The sequence below is a fragment of the Peromyscus leucopus genome, chromosome 7, assembly GCF_004664715.2.
Source record: "Peromyscus leucopus breed LL Stock chromosome 7, UCI_PerLeu_2.1, whole genome shotgun sequence".
In the NCBI taxonomy this organism is placed as follows: domain Eukaryota; kingdom Metazoa; phylum Chordata; class Mammalia; order Rodentia; family Cricetidae; genus Peromyscus; species Peromyscus leucopus.
Genome location: NC_051069.1, coordinates 6,760,981 through 6,777,161, shown reverse-complemented (window position 1 = coordinate 6,777,161; position 16,181 = coordinate 6,760,981). Strand labels below are relative to the sequence as shown.

The 16,181-nt window shown below is 40.5% G+C and overlaps 1 protein-coding gene across 6 annotated transcripts in view; it reads left to right on the top strand.

Annotated features, from left to right (window-relative positions):
- Csnk1g1 (casein kinase 1 gamma 1) overlaps positions 1 to 16,181 on the top strand; it is a 147,094-nt gene that overhangs the window by 40,169 nt on the left and 90,744 nt on the right. For all 6 annotated transcript variants that reach the window (XR_005091924.1, XM_028866481.2, XM_028866488.2 and 3 more), the window contains one exon: positions 7,935 to 8,332. Coding sequence is in view for 5 of the 6 variants with exons in the window: in XM_028866481.2 (XP_028722314.1) it covers positions 8,152 to 8,332 (181 nt within the window). In the remaining variant the exon portion in view is untranslated. The remainder of the gene's footprint in view (positions 1 to 7,934; positions 8,333 to 16,181) is intronic.

The following is a 16,181-nucleotide window of genomic DNA, read 5'->3' as shown; positions in this document are numbered from 1 at the left end:
ACCACCCAGGCCCAGATCCAGGGCTTTGAATTGGCCTACCCCAACATCTACCCCATCTATGACCTGCTGGAGCCACTGAAGGAACTGGTCCTGTAGAACCATAGCCCCTGCCTCTCCATGACTAGGGGTAACAGCAGGATGTCCTTGGTGAGGCAGAAGCCCGGGGCCTTGAACCAGACCAACAGCTCACTGCAGTGAACATTTGCAAGTAAAGCTGCTTGGGCAAAAGAGTGACTGTGTGACACACCGCAGCTCCCAAGGCCTCTATGACAAATGAATATGTGATGGAGAGTGGAGCAAGACGGAGGAGTGAAGTGTTCTGTTTTGTTTTAATTATCTTTATTGTTCTCGTATTTTCCTTCTCTTTTTGGGGGGAGAGGCTACAAAGCTGGAAGGCAGACATGGAAAAACTGGGAAATAAAGTGGGATTGGGGGGCATGATGTGAATTTCCCAAAGAATCAATAAAAAAATGAAGTAGTACATGCTTGCTTAAGATTATTTATAAAAGAAATAAAAAGTAAAATAAATAAGTAAGTTGTTTATTTTAAAAAGATTATTTATAATGAAACCAGGGCATGATGGCTCACATTTGTAATCCTAGTACTAGAGAAGCCAAGGGCAAGGGGAGTTGCTGTGGATCCCTAGTCAGTCTGTGCTACACAATGAGTTCTAGGGCAGGCTGGGCTACTAATGAGACCCTGTGTCAAAAAATAAAATTAAAATTTTTAATTAAAAAATAAAATTAAAATTTTTAATTAGAAAATTTGAATTTAACATATTTTATGTGTATGAGTGTTTTGGGTGTATACACACCTAGAGGCCAAAAGAAGGAGTCAGATCCTCAGGAATTAGAGTTACAAATGATTTTGAGCTGCCATGTGGGTACTGGGAATTGAACCTGGGCCCTCTGGAAGAACAGTCAATTCTCTTAACCATTGAGCCATCTCTCCAGCTCCTAATTTTTTTTTTAATGAAATAAAACAGAAATTTTTTTTTTTTTTTTGGGTTTTTTGCGCCTTTCCTGGAGCTCACTTGGTAGCCCAGGCTGGCCTCGAAATCACCGAGATCCGCCTGGCTTTGCCTCCCGAGTGCTGGGATTAAAGGCATGCGCCACCACCGCCCAGCCAGAAATTTTTTTTTAAATTGTGGGAGTGGTGGCACACACCTTTAGTGCTGACACTTGGGAGGTAGAGGCAGGTAGATCTCTGAGTTTGAGGCCAGCTTGCTCTGCATAGTGAGTTCCAGAATGGCCAGAGCTCCTTAGACCTGTCTCAAAAAGGAGAACAATTGTATATGGGGCATACATATTTGCACATGTGTAGAGTGTGCATGTGGAGGACAAAGGACAGTGTTAGGTGTCTCTTTCCCCCACCCCCTCTTTTTTTTTTTCTTTTTTTTCTGAGATAAGAGTCTGTCACTGAACCTGCAGCTTACCATTTTGGCCTGCAGGTATTCAGGATCCTCCTATCTTTAACTTCCCATTACTGCCCAGCTTTTGCCATGGTTGGGGATCTGGCTCCCATGCTTTCACAACAGGAACTTTACGCACTGAAGCATCTTCCCAGTTGCAAATAGAAAAATTTAGATCCATTCTTTTTCTTGTAACCCTGTTCTTTTGCAATCAGTTGTTTGTTTTCTGATGTAACTTAGACTTCTAAGAACATGAAGACATTCCACAGAAGGGTGTTTGCAAAAGGATTCAATATTTTTTTAGATTTGCTTTTTAGTGGGACCGTAACTATACATTTTATTCTTCAACAAGCATTTTTGCCTAGTGTGTTTGGTGCTTTTTCAAAATCTACCCTCCCCTTTCAAAAATTGTAATGTTCTACAGACAAGATATATTTGAATTTATTCTCAACATCATAAAAATTGTAATTCATTCCTTCCTTCCTTCCTTCCTTCCTTCCTTCCTTCCTTCCTTCCTTCCTTCCTTCCTTCCTTCCTTCCTTTCTTCCTTCCTCTCTGTACTGTTTTTACTTTCTAGATAGCTGTTTATGTCAACTTGACACAAGCTCTTCATTTTGGAAGAGGGAGCCTCAATTGAAAAAATACCTCCAGCAGGTTGGCCATTGGGCAACCCTGTGAAGTATTTTCTTGATTGATTGATGTGGGAGGGCCCAAATCACTGTTGACAAGGCCGCCTTGGGCTGGTGGTCCTGGATTCTATAAGAAAGTAGGCTGAGCAGGCCGTGAGAAGCAAGCCAATAAGCAGGACTCCTCTATGGATTCTGCTCCAGTTTCTGCTTCTAGGTTCCTGCCCTGGCTTCCCTCAGTGATGGATTTATAAGCTGTAAGATGAAATAAACCCTTCCCTTCCCAAGTTGCTTTTGGTCATGTTATTTTATCACAACATTAGAAACCCTAAGACAGTGTCTCATTTTATACTAGAGACCACAGAATTGAGACCCCACACCTTTAAATCCTAGCACATGCAATGGCAGATAGAACTCTTAGTCCACAGCCAGCCTGTTCTACATAGTGAGTCCCAGACCAGCCAGGGCTACACTGAGATCCTGTCTCAAAAAACTGAAAAAATAAAATTAACTTTTAAAAAGGGGCTGGAGAGAGCCGGGCGGTGGTGGCGCACGCCTTTAATCCCAGCACTCGGGAGGCAGAGCCAGGCGGATCTCTGTGAGTTCGAGGCCAGTCTGGTCTACCAAGTGAGTTCCAGGAAAGGCGCAAAGCTACACAGAGAAACCCTGTCTCGAAAAACCAAAAAAAAAAAAAAAAAAGGGGGGGGGGGCTGGAGAGATGACTCATGGTTAAGGGCTTTTGCTGCTCTTGCACATTTGAGTTCAGTTCCTAGCACCCACATCAAGTGGCTCACAGCTATCTATAACCCAGTTCAAAGGGATCTAACACCCTGCTCTGGCCTCTGAGTACATCTACACACAAGGCATTCACTCACACAGACACACATATACACATGCAGCTATGTCTATGATCCATTTTTGAGCTGGACTTTTGGGTTTTTTGCTTGGTTGGTTTTGGTATTTTTGACACAGTATCTCACTGTGTAGACTCAGCATGGCTCAAACTCACAAAGATCTACCTGCCTCTGCCTCTCAAGTGCTAGGACTAAAGGCATGCAACACTACCCTTGAGTTAAATTTTGAGAAAAGTATATGTCTACATCTAGAGTCTGTGTGTGTGTGTGTGTGTGTGTGTGTGTGTGTGTGTGTGTGTCTGTGTGTGTCTGTGTGTGTGTGTGTCTGTGTCTGTGTCTGTGTCTGCATACATTTGAGCATGCACACAGTCATACTCATGAATGTGTATGGTTTTCCTAGAATTGCCTTTGTCCTTTTGTAAAAAACAAGTGTGTGCATATTGATATCAGTTTATGTTGGGCATCTATTCTGTTTCTTTGATTTGTTTGTTTAGCTCACCAGTACTCTAGTGTCTTGATTACTAGAACTTCAAAGTAACCTGTAAAATCTCCAACTTTGCTTGAATCCAGGGACTTGTGCATGTTAGTCAAGCATCTACCACTCAGCTGCATTCATAGGCCTAGCTTAGATGAGTTTTGTATTGTTTTTAAGTAGAAGCAATTTGAAAGGCTTAATTTATTTGTGTGTGGATATGTCTGTGTGAGTGAGTATATGTACAGGTGCACATGCTTGTGTAAAGGCAGAGGCCAGCAGAGGGAGTCAGGCACCTCAGAACTAAACGGCAGACATTTTCAGGATACCTGGCTTTTTATGTGGGTGCTGGGAACTGAACTGTCGTCGGGGTTACACAGCAAGTGCTCTCTACCTCTGAGCTATCTCTCCAACTCTGAGTACAACCCTTTAAATGAAGAACTGTGGAACATGTGAGAACTGAAAACTATAGTATTGTAACAGACTGAGAGTTAAAGAGTGAAGATAATGAAAATGGTGACATCAGTTGGAATTGTGGAAAAGAGAAACAGTAGCACCAGAACCTGTAACATTTCTGTGGAGGCCGGAAGAGTGTGTTGGATTCCCTGGGGCTGGAGTTACAGCTGGTTGTAAGCCAACTGCCATGGGTGCTGGGAACCAAACTTGTCCTGAGAAGAGCAATATGTGCTCTTAACTGCTGAGCCATCTCTAGTCCCATTTTCTTTGCTTTAAAGATAGCCCTCTAGTAAATATATTTTTGCTAAAATCAACCTTGGTAACTTCCTAGGTTTATTATGTTCTTAGCTCAGCTAAAACAAAAAATATATATAGTAAGCTATGTGATTTTTGTTTTAGCAGAACTGGGTTATAAGCCTTTTGTTTGTAGTTAAATTGTTCTGTAGTGTTTTTGTTTGTGTAGATTTTGAGACAGCACCTTATGTCTCCCAAACTGGCTTCAAACTTGTTGTGTATCAAGACTGGCCTTGGTCTACTGATCCTTCTACCTCCACCTCCCAAGTACTGGGATTATATGTGTGTACCACCTTGCTTGGCTTTAGAATTGAAGCTTCTTACCTAACTTGCTGATGTAACTATACAGGTTCAAATAAATGTGTTCACCATAATGTGTAACATATTTATTAAATAATAAATGACTGATGATTTATTCACTAGGAAAATAGACACCTATTTACTGCATTATATAGTTTCTTTCCTGCCCCTTTTCTTCTGGTAAGAATAAAAGAGTGCAAATGATACAATAGTAGAAGCATCTGGCTTGTCTTTTTCTGCTTTCCTTGGAGCCTTAAAAAAAAAAAGTTGGGCAGTGGTGGTATGTACCTTTAATCCCAGCACATGGAAGGCAGAGGGAGGCGGATCTCTGAGTTTGAGGCCAGCCTGGCCTACAGAACAAGTTCCAGGACAGCTAGGACTACACAGAGAAACCCTGTCTCAAAAACAAACAAACAAAAACAAAGAAAAACTAAAAGCCCTTGAAATTGAAATTAAGTGTAGGCTCTTGCCCATTCTAGGCAAGCATTCTATGATTGATCTGTATCCCCATCCTAAAGCTCCCCTCCTCCCTTTAAAATAAAATTTAATGTTTACTTTGTTCTCTTCAATCTGGTTGTTTTTATGTTACCTACTAGTAACTGTACACAAACTATTAAAAAATATGCTAGCGATGATAATCTGAAGGTCGAGGCATTAGTTGAATGTGCACATGGGCCTCACATTCTATTTGTGTCCTGAAACAATGTGTAATGTAAGGAAAGAAAATGGAGCTGCCAGTCTCTAACATACACATGCCTTCAACAATTAAGAGATCTATATAAATAAAGCATCTTCAATTTTATTTTCCTTTTCTTTCAGCATTACTGTTTGAGAGATTTATATAAAAGACAACCAGAAGATATTGGATGCATTTAGAAATGAACAGAAATAGGAATTTGTTCTATTGTTCATGTAGGAAATTGACTTTATTGATAATTAGTATTGTGGAAATTCTAATGTAATTTTACAGTTTTAACACAAAACAAATAGAAAATATAATAGTATAAAAATAAGCTTGTTTTAGCTAGTATTCTATAAGCATATATCCTTGGATTGGATTATGTATTATGTGTCCATGGTCAGCTTGTAGCTTTGTACCTGTGATTGTATTGCTAGGGAATTAGAAATGGAAGTGTGCTTAGGAAGCTTATGATCTAGAAACCTTTGCCCTGTTATATACGAGTGATAACTGTTGTAACCTGGAAATTGATTGGCAGGGCATAATATCAGACACCTTTAGTTGCAGAGGCAAGTGAATCCCTGAGACCCTTCCTGAAAAAAAGGGGGATAGCAAATTTTCTTTTTTAAAGAATATTAACAGTTGTTACACTATAATGATCATACAGAAGACTCTGTCACCCAAAAGGTATGGAGGTTCTCCACACCAAGTAAGCAATTTTGTCGAGAGACGCGTGGCCTTAGAGGGTCTGACACTGTCAACCTTGAAACCATATCAGATTCTATAGCTTGAGCATAAGTCCTTAAACTTGTCCTTCCCCAGAGTTGAGGTTCCCCTTCTGAATCTGTGGTTGTTTTGCTTGTGGTTTTGACCAACTGGCCATAAATAGCTTCCTTCTCCCTCACTTCTAGATTGATTTGTTTTGAGTGTCTCTCGTGGAAACATAATTTATGATTTTCTGGTTATCATAAATTATGGGTGCAGGTGAAGGGGTGCATAGGGAGAGGGGTAATAGGTCTTCCATACCTTCTCTGAGGAACCTCAGTGTCTACAGGGATCTGTCCCTTTGGGTTGTTATGGAGACTTTATTGCATAGTCATGATTGAAGCATGTAGAAATATGACTGGACAAAAAGGAGTATGATCTAATGCCAATTGTGGGAAAACCCAATGAAGCTTCTTGTTCATATTCCTCTGGACCTCTCTACGGTGGCATTCATGCTTTCTGGGTAGGAGGCTGTTCTCATGAAATGTGGTGCGAGGGGTAGTGGTCTTCTGATCCACTGTCTGTCAATGAGAACTTCTTTATGGTCATTTTCAATGCTGGGAAGAGAAGAGTATATTTTGGTTTGTGTGACCTAGAGTTTGGGGAGGAGAAATTGTAGTTTTATGCTATGCCTTGGAGAGAAAAGAGAGGAAATAACAGAATAAAGGTGAGATAGAGGCCCTGTTTTTTGAGGCATTTCTGGTCACTTAGGAAAGAACTATGTCTGTGTGAGTAATGAGCCAGGACACTAGACAAAATCCAAAACGTAATATCACAAGTACATGTATTATCAAATATAGCAATAAAATGATCTTATTGTCAACTTTTGGGCTCAGTTTTCACATGAGACACTAGAGAATTTCTAATAGGAATGAAGGCTAAGATTTTAGTTTTGTGCCTTTATTTTCAATTTGGTTTTCTACTCAGAATAAAAATGAATAATTCTTTTTTAAAATGCAGCATGTCAGTCTTTGCCTCTTTCTTTTTTCTAAACAAGGTTTCACTATGTAGCTCTGGCTGTCCTGGAACTTGCTGTGTAGACCAGGTTGGCCTCAAACACACAGAGAGCCTCCTGCCTCTGCCTCCCAAGTGCTGAGATTAATGGTGTGTGCCACCACTTCCAGCTCATTTCTCTCTTTTTAAGTAGAGTTGGGGTTTTATGAAATATATATTTAATATCTGCTTAAGCATAAGAGTTAAGAGAGGCACTTGGAGAGAAACAATACCAGAAAGTGTAAGTGTGGGCTTCTCTGAGAGACTGTTGCCAGTTTATACATGTTGAGTGTATGATTGCTGCCAATGCTTTGTAAATGGTGAGCTGAGGGAAGAACAACACTGAATAGCCTCATTTTTAGTAAGTTCTAGACTAATCTGCAGAAAGGAGCTTTGAATTAAGTTGTCTATAGTTTATTTAACTTAGCTTTAACCTTTTCTGCTAAATACACAGTGATTTAAGAAAACAACCTAGCGCCGCGTGGCGTTGGTGCACACCTTTAATCCCAGCACTCAGGAGGCAGAGCCAGGTGGATCTCTGTGAGTTCGAGGCCAGCCTGGGCTGCAGAGCAAGATCCAGGACAGGCACCAAAACTACACGGAGAAACTCTGTCTCAAAAAAAAAAACAAAAAAGAAAACAACTTAGCAAATATTTTTCTTTTTGGTTATATGGACATCATGTTAAATACTTTTGTGTGTTCCCTTAGCTTCCTTGTTTGCAGTTTACTTAGCTTGCATTAACTCATAAGTAAAGTAATGCAGATGGCTAACATGTTAAAAGGTATAAAACCAAAACTTGTTTTAAGGAGCTTTGAAGATCTCTGTGCTTTACCATTGGATAGGATCCATTCTAGTTAGTGACTTTCTCAGTTTGCTTTAAAATTTAGTTTTTGCCAGGCATGGTAGTGCACGCATTTAGGCCTGACACTCCAGAGGCAGAGGCTGGAGGATCTCTGAGTTTAAGGCTAGCCTGGTCTACAGAAAGAGTGCCAGGACAGCCAGAGCTACAAAAAGAAACCCTGTCTCGAACCCCACCCCCACCCCCAATTAGTTTTTAACTGTATTTTTCTGTATTTTATCCAGGTTACGAAACGTCCTCCTGTGCTTGAGACCTACAGACTACATGTTCTTCAAGAATTCGTCAGTGGTTTTTCATCTTCTGGTAGTACACTAGAAGCATAAATATGGTGCCAAAACTCATTCTCATTCTCTGACTGCAGTTGGTTTGGACATACTTCTGTGTTGAAGAGAAGTATACACACTGAGGCCACTCATTGTTCAGAGACTGTCGTGTAGGATCATGGACCATTCTAACAGGGAAAAAGATGACAGACAACGGACAACTAAAACCATGGCACAAAGGAATACACACTGTTCCCGACCATCTGGCACCTCAGCATCCTCTGGAGTTCTCATGGTGGGACCCAACTTCAGGGTTGGCAAGAAGATAGGGTGTGGGAACTTTGGAGAGCTGAGATTAGGTAAGATCTTTTTTATGTCTGTCACTTCTACTAACAACAGTAACTACCATATTCTCTGGCATGTTTCAAGATAAGCAGGTGATGCTTTAGTGGGTACTTTAGAGAAAGTAGGACTTACTAGAATAAGAAATGAGGATTTTGCAAAGGGAGTTACAGTCATTATCAGTCACGATGCTATTATCCAAGGCTTCCCTTTATGTGTGATACAATTTTTAATTCTCCATCAAGTTAGACTATGTCTTTATTAATGTTTAAATTTTTGTTTTGTTTTGTTTTGTTTTTCAAGACAGGGTTTCTCTGTGTAGCTTTGGCGCCTTTCCTGGAACTCACTCTGTAGCTCAGGCTGGCCTTGAACTCACAGAGTTCTGCCTGCTTGTGCCTCCCAAGTGCTGGAATTAAGGTGTGCACCACTACTACTACTACTACTACTACTACTACTACTACTACTACTACTACTACTACCACTACCACTACCACTACTACTACCCCACAGATGAATCTTAAAAAAAAAAACAAAAAAAAAAACAAAACCAGAAAACTTTAGTTTGATTTATATGCATTTGTCCATGTGATTATAGTCTATGTGTGTGCAGGTACCCAAGGAGGCCAGAAGAAGGCATCAGATCCCATGGAGCTAGAGCTACATGTAGTTGTGAGCCACCTTATGTGAGTGCTAGTAAGTAAACTAGGGTCCTCTGAAAGAGTATCATCAAGCACTCTTAACTTGTTGAGCCATTTCTCCAGCCCCTAAATAATGGTTGAAGCTATGGATTATTATGAAAATTCATCATAAGAAACCTTGACTTTTGGACCATTGTGAGGCTAGGAACATGGGATGATTTTTTTTTTTATTCTTTAAACCTCTGCTACTTTTGATGATCTTGCAAAAGAAAACAGAATTTTTTTTTTATGCCTATGAGTATCTTTTTCAATTCTTAGGGAAACATCACTATACTAGTTATATATCTCCAGGTACAGAATTGAACTGAAAGATGCTAACAATGAATTTATCCTTGCTAAGAATGAATTTATCCTTAATTATAGAAGGCTAGCAGCCTGGCATTGAACCTTACTAGGATGATAAAAAGACCGTGATATTTAGAGGTGTGTTCATGTTTGGGTTAAGATGCTGAGAGAAGAAGATGGTAATTTCACACTATATGCCTTCCTAGCAACTACTTAGTTGCTTCAGCAACTAGTTTTGCAAATATTCATTCACTCGGTGGATTGACTTAACTGCTTGTATTAGATATGCTATGGAATAAACATCTACAAAATTACCACTGAAAGGCACTTTCTAATGCATAAATTTGTGTATTCTCAGAGCCAAAAAATGGCTTAATTTCTATGCCGACCAAGAAAATCCTTAGCTAGTGGCACTGGAAATTTGTTTTCTTGAAGTCTAAGATTTATACTATAAATTTACATGAAAATAGAAAAATCCATTCCGTTAAAAAGACAAATCTAGGTTAATTTTTTGTTGTTGTTTTGTTTTGTTTTTTCCTTGAGCCAGGCATGGTGGTACACATTTTTTTTTTTAATTTATGATTTTTTTAAATTCATTTTACATACCAACCACAGATTTCCCTCTTGTCCCTCCTACTGCCCCCCCCCAGCTTTTCCCCTCCCAGCCCATCCTCTGAAAGGGTAAGGCCTCCCATGGGGAGTCAGCAATATTCAGTATATTCAGTAAAGTCAGTATATTCAGTTGAGGCAGGGCTCATCAAAGCTGAGCAAGATGTCCCACCATAGCTCCAAAAAGCCAGCTTATACACCAAGGATAGATCCTGATCCACTGCCAGGGGCCCCTCAGACCAAGCTACACAACTGTCTCCCATATGCAGAGGGTCTAGTCCGGTCCCATGCACAGCTGTCGTGTAAAGTTTGTGGGGGAAAAAAAAATTTAAAAAAAAAGAAACAAAATTAAAGTTTGTGAGTTCCCACGAGCTTGGTTCAGTTGTCTCTGTGGATTTCCCCATCATGATCTGGACCCTCCCTTGCTCATGTAACCCCTCTTCCCTCTCTTTGACTGCACTCCTAGAGCTTGGCCTGGTGCTTGGCTGTGGATCTCTGCATCTGCTTCCATCAGTTACTAGATGAAGAAGGCTCTATGATGACAGTTAGGATATTCACCAATCTGATAACTGGAGTAGGCCAATTTAGGCATGCTCTCCATTATTGCTAGTAGTCTAAGATGGGGTCATCCTTGTGGATTCCTGGGAATTTCCCTAGGGTTGTGCCCACTTTTAATCCCAGTACTTGGGAGGCAGAAACAGCCAGATCTTTATGAATTTGAAGCCAGCCTGATCTACAGAGTGAGTTCCAGGACAGCCAGAGCTACACAGAGAAACACTGTCTTAAAAAAAAAAAAAAAAAAAAAAAAAAAAAAAAGACTATTTCTCTGAGCCTGGTGTAGAAGTGTAAGCCTTTAATCCCAGCACTCAGGAGGCAGAGGTGGACCTTTTGAGTTCAAGGGCAGCCTGGACTACAAATCAATTTCCAACACAGCCAGAGCCACACAAAGAAAGTTTGTCTAGAAAAACTAAGATGGGGGAAAGGAACTTCAGGGATCAAACTTGTGTGGTCATCCTTGCATGGCAAGAACTTGACCTGCTGAGCCATCTCACTGGGCCCCAATTCCTTTGTAAAACTGATTGATCACTATCTAAAGTACAATTGTTCATTTGTTTACCTGCTAATGGCTTCTCCTACTTGACCTTTTTTTTCCTTCATTGGGATGTTTTATTTGCTCAGGCCACTCTCAGACTTGCTGTGTGGCCTCGGCTGGCATTGGACCGCTGATTTGTTTGTTTGTTTGTTTGTTTGTTTTGGGGGGTTTGTTTTGTTTTTTCAAGACCGAGTTTTTCTGTGTAACAGCCCTGGCTGTCCTGGATCTCACTCTATAGACCAGGCTGGCCTCACACTCACAGAGATCCGCCTGCCTCTACCTCCCGAGTGCTGGGACCAAAGGCGTGCACCACCACCCCAAAGACCTGTGATTCTTGCCTTTACCTCCTAGATGCTGGCATTGCAAATGTGTGTCATGGTGCCTCTCCTTTCAAGTGAAGGGAGTTTTCCAAGTATTTTTAATTAGTTATTAAGTCGATTGTCAGATAGCTAGCTGGAAGGAGCAAAATGTGCTTCCTTTTTCTTTCCTTGTGTGGCAATAGTAGTAATCGGTGGCCTTAATGTTTAAGTATACAGAACCCAAACAAGAAAAATACTGGCAAGATTAGTCTACGTTCCTCTTCCTTCTCTCACTTTTTTTTAGCCTTCATTTTTTAGAAACATTGTTTCACTATGTAGTATCTTGTCTCAGTCTTCCAAGTGCTAGAATATATGGATATGCTTCTATTCCTTGCCTTATTAATACATTTTGATACTCAACTGTTTCTTGAATATTTACTAATGTCAAATTTAGGGAAGGTTACATAGAGTAGAATCTGGTTTCTGTCTTTAAAGATACCATTGTCTCCAGGTACAAACAGAAAACCAAACTATAATATAAAACAAATATGTTAACAAGTTGTATAGAAACTACATCGGCAGACATAAGTAAAGGTTTCAGAAAGGAGATAGTTGTAAAAGGATTTTTGTTGTTAGATATTAAGGAGGGACTCTTTCCAGTTGCAGGATGCAAAAGTACTAGGTATTATGGGAATATTCAGCATATTATCAGGTCAGCTCTTGATTATCAGTGGCTGAGTTATTAGATGTGAAGTCAAAGCAAAACAAGAGATGGGTTGTTAGGCAAGTAGGGACCAGACTAAAGTGTTTCCGTGATTCAGTGGAGTAGAATCCTAAAGGATCTGAAGAGAAAGGGGTGACACAGATCTAGTTTATATCTTAGGAAGATAGTGCAGATGCAATCATCTAGGAAAGAAGATACCATCATCTCATCTTGTCCTTGCTCTAATTGTGCTACTTTCCACATTGTACTTTAATCTGTTCCAAGATGTGGCTGTATCTCAGCACTTTGTTTTCATATCCATAACTTTTCATTATATATGATATATAATGTTTACTCAAAAAAAAAAAAGTGGTTGGCTGGAAGCCTGGAGAGATGTCTCAGTGAATAAGAGTATTAATTGTTTTTCAAGAGAAACCAGATTTGATTCCCAGCACCCATGTGGCAGTTTACAACTGACTGTAACTCCAGTTCCAGGGGACCTAACACCTTCTGGTCTCTGCATGCACTGCACACATGTGGTTCACAGACATACATGCAGGCAAAACATCCGTACAAATTATATATATTTTAAAGGCTAGATGAATAAGTCAAGTTAGCATCTGAGTTTTTAGTTTAGAACTAACTAAACTAGTTGTTTGAGAGAAAAGAGTCAACATGATAAAAAATTTACTAGCTTTAGTAAACCTTGCGAATAAAGAAGACTTTAATGGAGTTAGTAACAAAGGACTAGAGTGGACGATAGGATAAACAAGTAAGATAGCTTGTGACTATATTAGCTTTGACAAGTGTGTGGCTCATAGTCCCTAAATTCCTATGTACATGTGTTTCTATTATTTAGAAAGTTTAGACTTGATTAAGGAATTAAGAAGTCACCAAGCCGGGCGGTGGTGTTGCACACCTGTAATTCCAGCATTTGGAAGGCAGAGGCAGGCGGATCTCTGTGAATTTGAGGCCAGCCTAGTCTACAGAGTGAGTTCCAGGACAGCCAGGACTGTTATACAGAGAAACCCTGTCTTAAAAAATCCTAAACAAACAAAGAGAGAGAGAAGAGAGAGAGAGAGAGAGAAGAGAGAAGGAGAGAGAGAGAGAGAGAGAGAGAGAGAGAGAGAGAAAATCACCATGGCTTTCGTAGGTGGTAGTGCAGGCCTTTTTTGTTGTTGTTGTTTGTTTGTTTTTGTTTGTTTGTTTGTTTTTTGAGACAGGGTTTCTCTGTGTAGTTTTGGTGCCTGTCCTGGAACTTACTCTGTAGACCAGGCTGGCCTCGAACTCATAGAGATCCGCCTGGCACTGCCTCCAGAGTGCTGAGACTAAAGGCATGCACCACCATCGCCCAGCTAAGAAACTCTGTCTCTTAAAAAAAAAGGGGGGGGGGTCACCACGGTGGCTGGAGTGGTTAGGAGTATTTACTGCTCTTGCAGACGACCTGTGTATATTTCTCAGCACCCACATTAGTGGTTCCTAACTTCCTATAACTCCAGTTCCAGAGAAGCCAATGTCCCCTGACCTCCTCAGGCGCATGTATACATGTGGTATGCATAAACACACATTTGCACATGTGAGTGTGCAGACACTCTTTTTTTTTTTTTTTTTTTTTTTTAAACTGCGCAGGATCTGTGGAAGTGGCTCAACTAAGATAGGAGTTCCTGCACTCATCCCCATCCATTCTGGTGTTGTTGGCTTGGTCTTGTTTAGCCCATAGGGTTCACAGCTGCATATGCTGGTTGATTGCTTTTCCCCCCAGCAGTGTGCACAGGTGGGAGGGCAGAGTAGAGAAGAGACAGCTAATACTAAAGACCTTTTGTAAAGCCATAGGGAAACTTAGTGCTGCAGAAGCTTCCACATAGGGGTGTGTGTGTGTGTGGTGTGTGTGTGTGTGTGTGTGTGTGTGTGTGGAGAGGGGGCATTTAAATGGTTCTACCCTGTAACAATAGCGGACAGTGTCTGTCTCTCCTAGACACCATTGGCTATCAATTTGTATAACACCCAGTGCCAGGTATGGTTACCACTTTTTACGTTGTTGGTCAGTGGGACTCCATATTCCAGCTCCCCACCCCCACCCCCATTACCATGTATTGCCATTGTTCTTGACTACTCTCTAAAACTTGAAGATGAGACGCTACTGCTGGGGATGGACAGATGGCTGAGCAGTTAAAGGACCTGAGTTCAGTTCCCTGCACCCACATAATGGTCCACAACTTTCAATAACTCCAGGTTCAGGGAATCTGATGTCTTCTTCAGCCCTCCAAGGGCATCAGGCACGCATGTGGTACATAAACATGAGCAAAACACTCATACATAAATCTTTAAAAAGAGAGACAGACAGACAGACTAACAGAGAGACCCTATTGCTGAAGACACTATTTAGTCAAAGGATGTGGAGAAAACAATGTTACCAACCTGGGAGTTTCCTCACTACTGGCTAACTTTCATAGTGCTGGAAAGATTTTTTCTATAAAATCTTACTTATATATATTGTTTCATTAGATAGTGTAAATTTGAAGATTTAGGAGAGAAAGTATCAATTGTGATGGTTGATGTTAAATTGTCAGCTTTGACAGAAGTTAGAATCACCTGGGAGATGAGCTTCTGGGCGTGTCTGTAGGGGACTCTCTTGATAGTGTTAATTGTGGTGAGATCACCTATCTGCCATCTGTGGGTGGCACCATTCTCTAAGCAGCAGATCCTGGACTGTTAAAGAGTAGAAAAAACAAGCTAGACACTAGCATACAGATATTTCATTTGTTTCTTTTTTAATTTATTTTTCTGTGTGTGTGAGAGAGAGAGGAGAGAGAGAGAGAGAGAGAGAGAGAGAGAGAGAGAGAGAGAGAGAGAGAGAGAGAGAGAGAGATCCTGAACTAACTTGTCAGGGTAGTTTCCACAATGTGTGTTCCAGGGATTGAACTCAGATTGTCACGGCAAGTGCCTCACTCACCACACAAGTCTTGAAGGCCTCTTTTCTTGACCACGGATGCAAGTAACTAGCTCCTCAAGATAGTTCCTGCTGCTATGATTCCTGGCTGTGATGATTTTTTTGGTTTCTCGTTGTTGTTGTTGTTGTTTTGTTTTTTGAGACAGGGTTTCTCTGTGTAGTTTTGGTGCCTGCCCTGGATCTCACTCTGTAGACCAGGCTGGCCCCCAACTCACAGAAATATTTCATTCCATAATATAAAATATCTACAAAATATTTCCAATATTTATTAATATCTTAGTTTCTTTTCCTGTTGTGATAAAATACCTGGACAAAATTGATTTAAGGGAGAAAGTGGTTTATTGAGCTCATAGCTCCAAGTTAAAATTCATCACAGCCAGGCAGTGGTGGCGCACGCCTTTAATCTCAGCACTTGGGAGGCAGAGGCAGGTGGGTCTCTTGAGTTCAAAGAAGTCAGCCTGGTCTACAGAGTGAGTGCCAGGATAGCCAAAGCTACACAGAGAAACCCTGTCTCAAAACAAATAAAAATTTTACTGTTCTTATGTCTGTTTCATGATAGTGGTGGTTTTTTTGTTTGTTTGTTTGTTTGTTTGTTTTTTAAATGTGATACCAAAAGCCTAGTAAGTAGAAGAAAACACAGATACAGTAGACTTCATAAATATTGAAAATTTTCAAGACATGATCTTACCTTATCACCGTGAATGGCCTGAAACTTACTCTGTAGACCAGGCTAACCTTGAATTCACAGAGATCTGCCTGCCTCTGTCTCCCAAGTGCTGCCATGCCTGGCAACAAATAAAACATTTTGTGTTACCTAAAAGAATCACCAGGGAAAAGTGGTATGACTTGGTCGGAAAAAGTGTTGCTAAAGTCGGAGTTCAGTCCTTGGGACCCATGGTGAAAGAACAGAACCAGTTCCTGAAAGTTGTTTTCTGACCTCTACATAGCACCAAAGATATGCTTCCTTATTGTTATTACTATTTTAAAAAGAAGAAAGTAAAAAGGCAACTCAAATAATGGGAAAAGAAAGATACTAGCAAATTGAATATCCAGTTAAGGGATTTTTTTCTTTTCTATTTTTTTTTTTTGGGGGGGGGTTCAAAAACATATAAAGAACTCTTCTTAAACTGAACAAGAAATAAGATGACCCAGATTAGAAATTATCAAAGCTAAGTGTGGCTGGAGAGATTGTACAGCACTTAAGAGCACATCTCCTCATGTGGACCCAA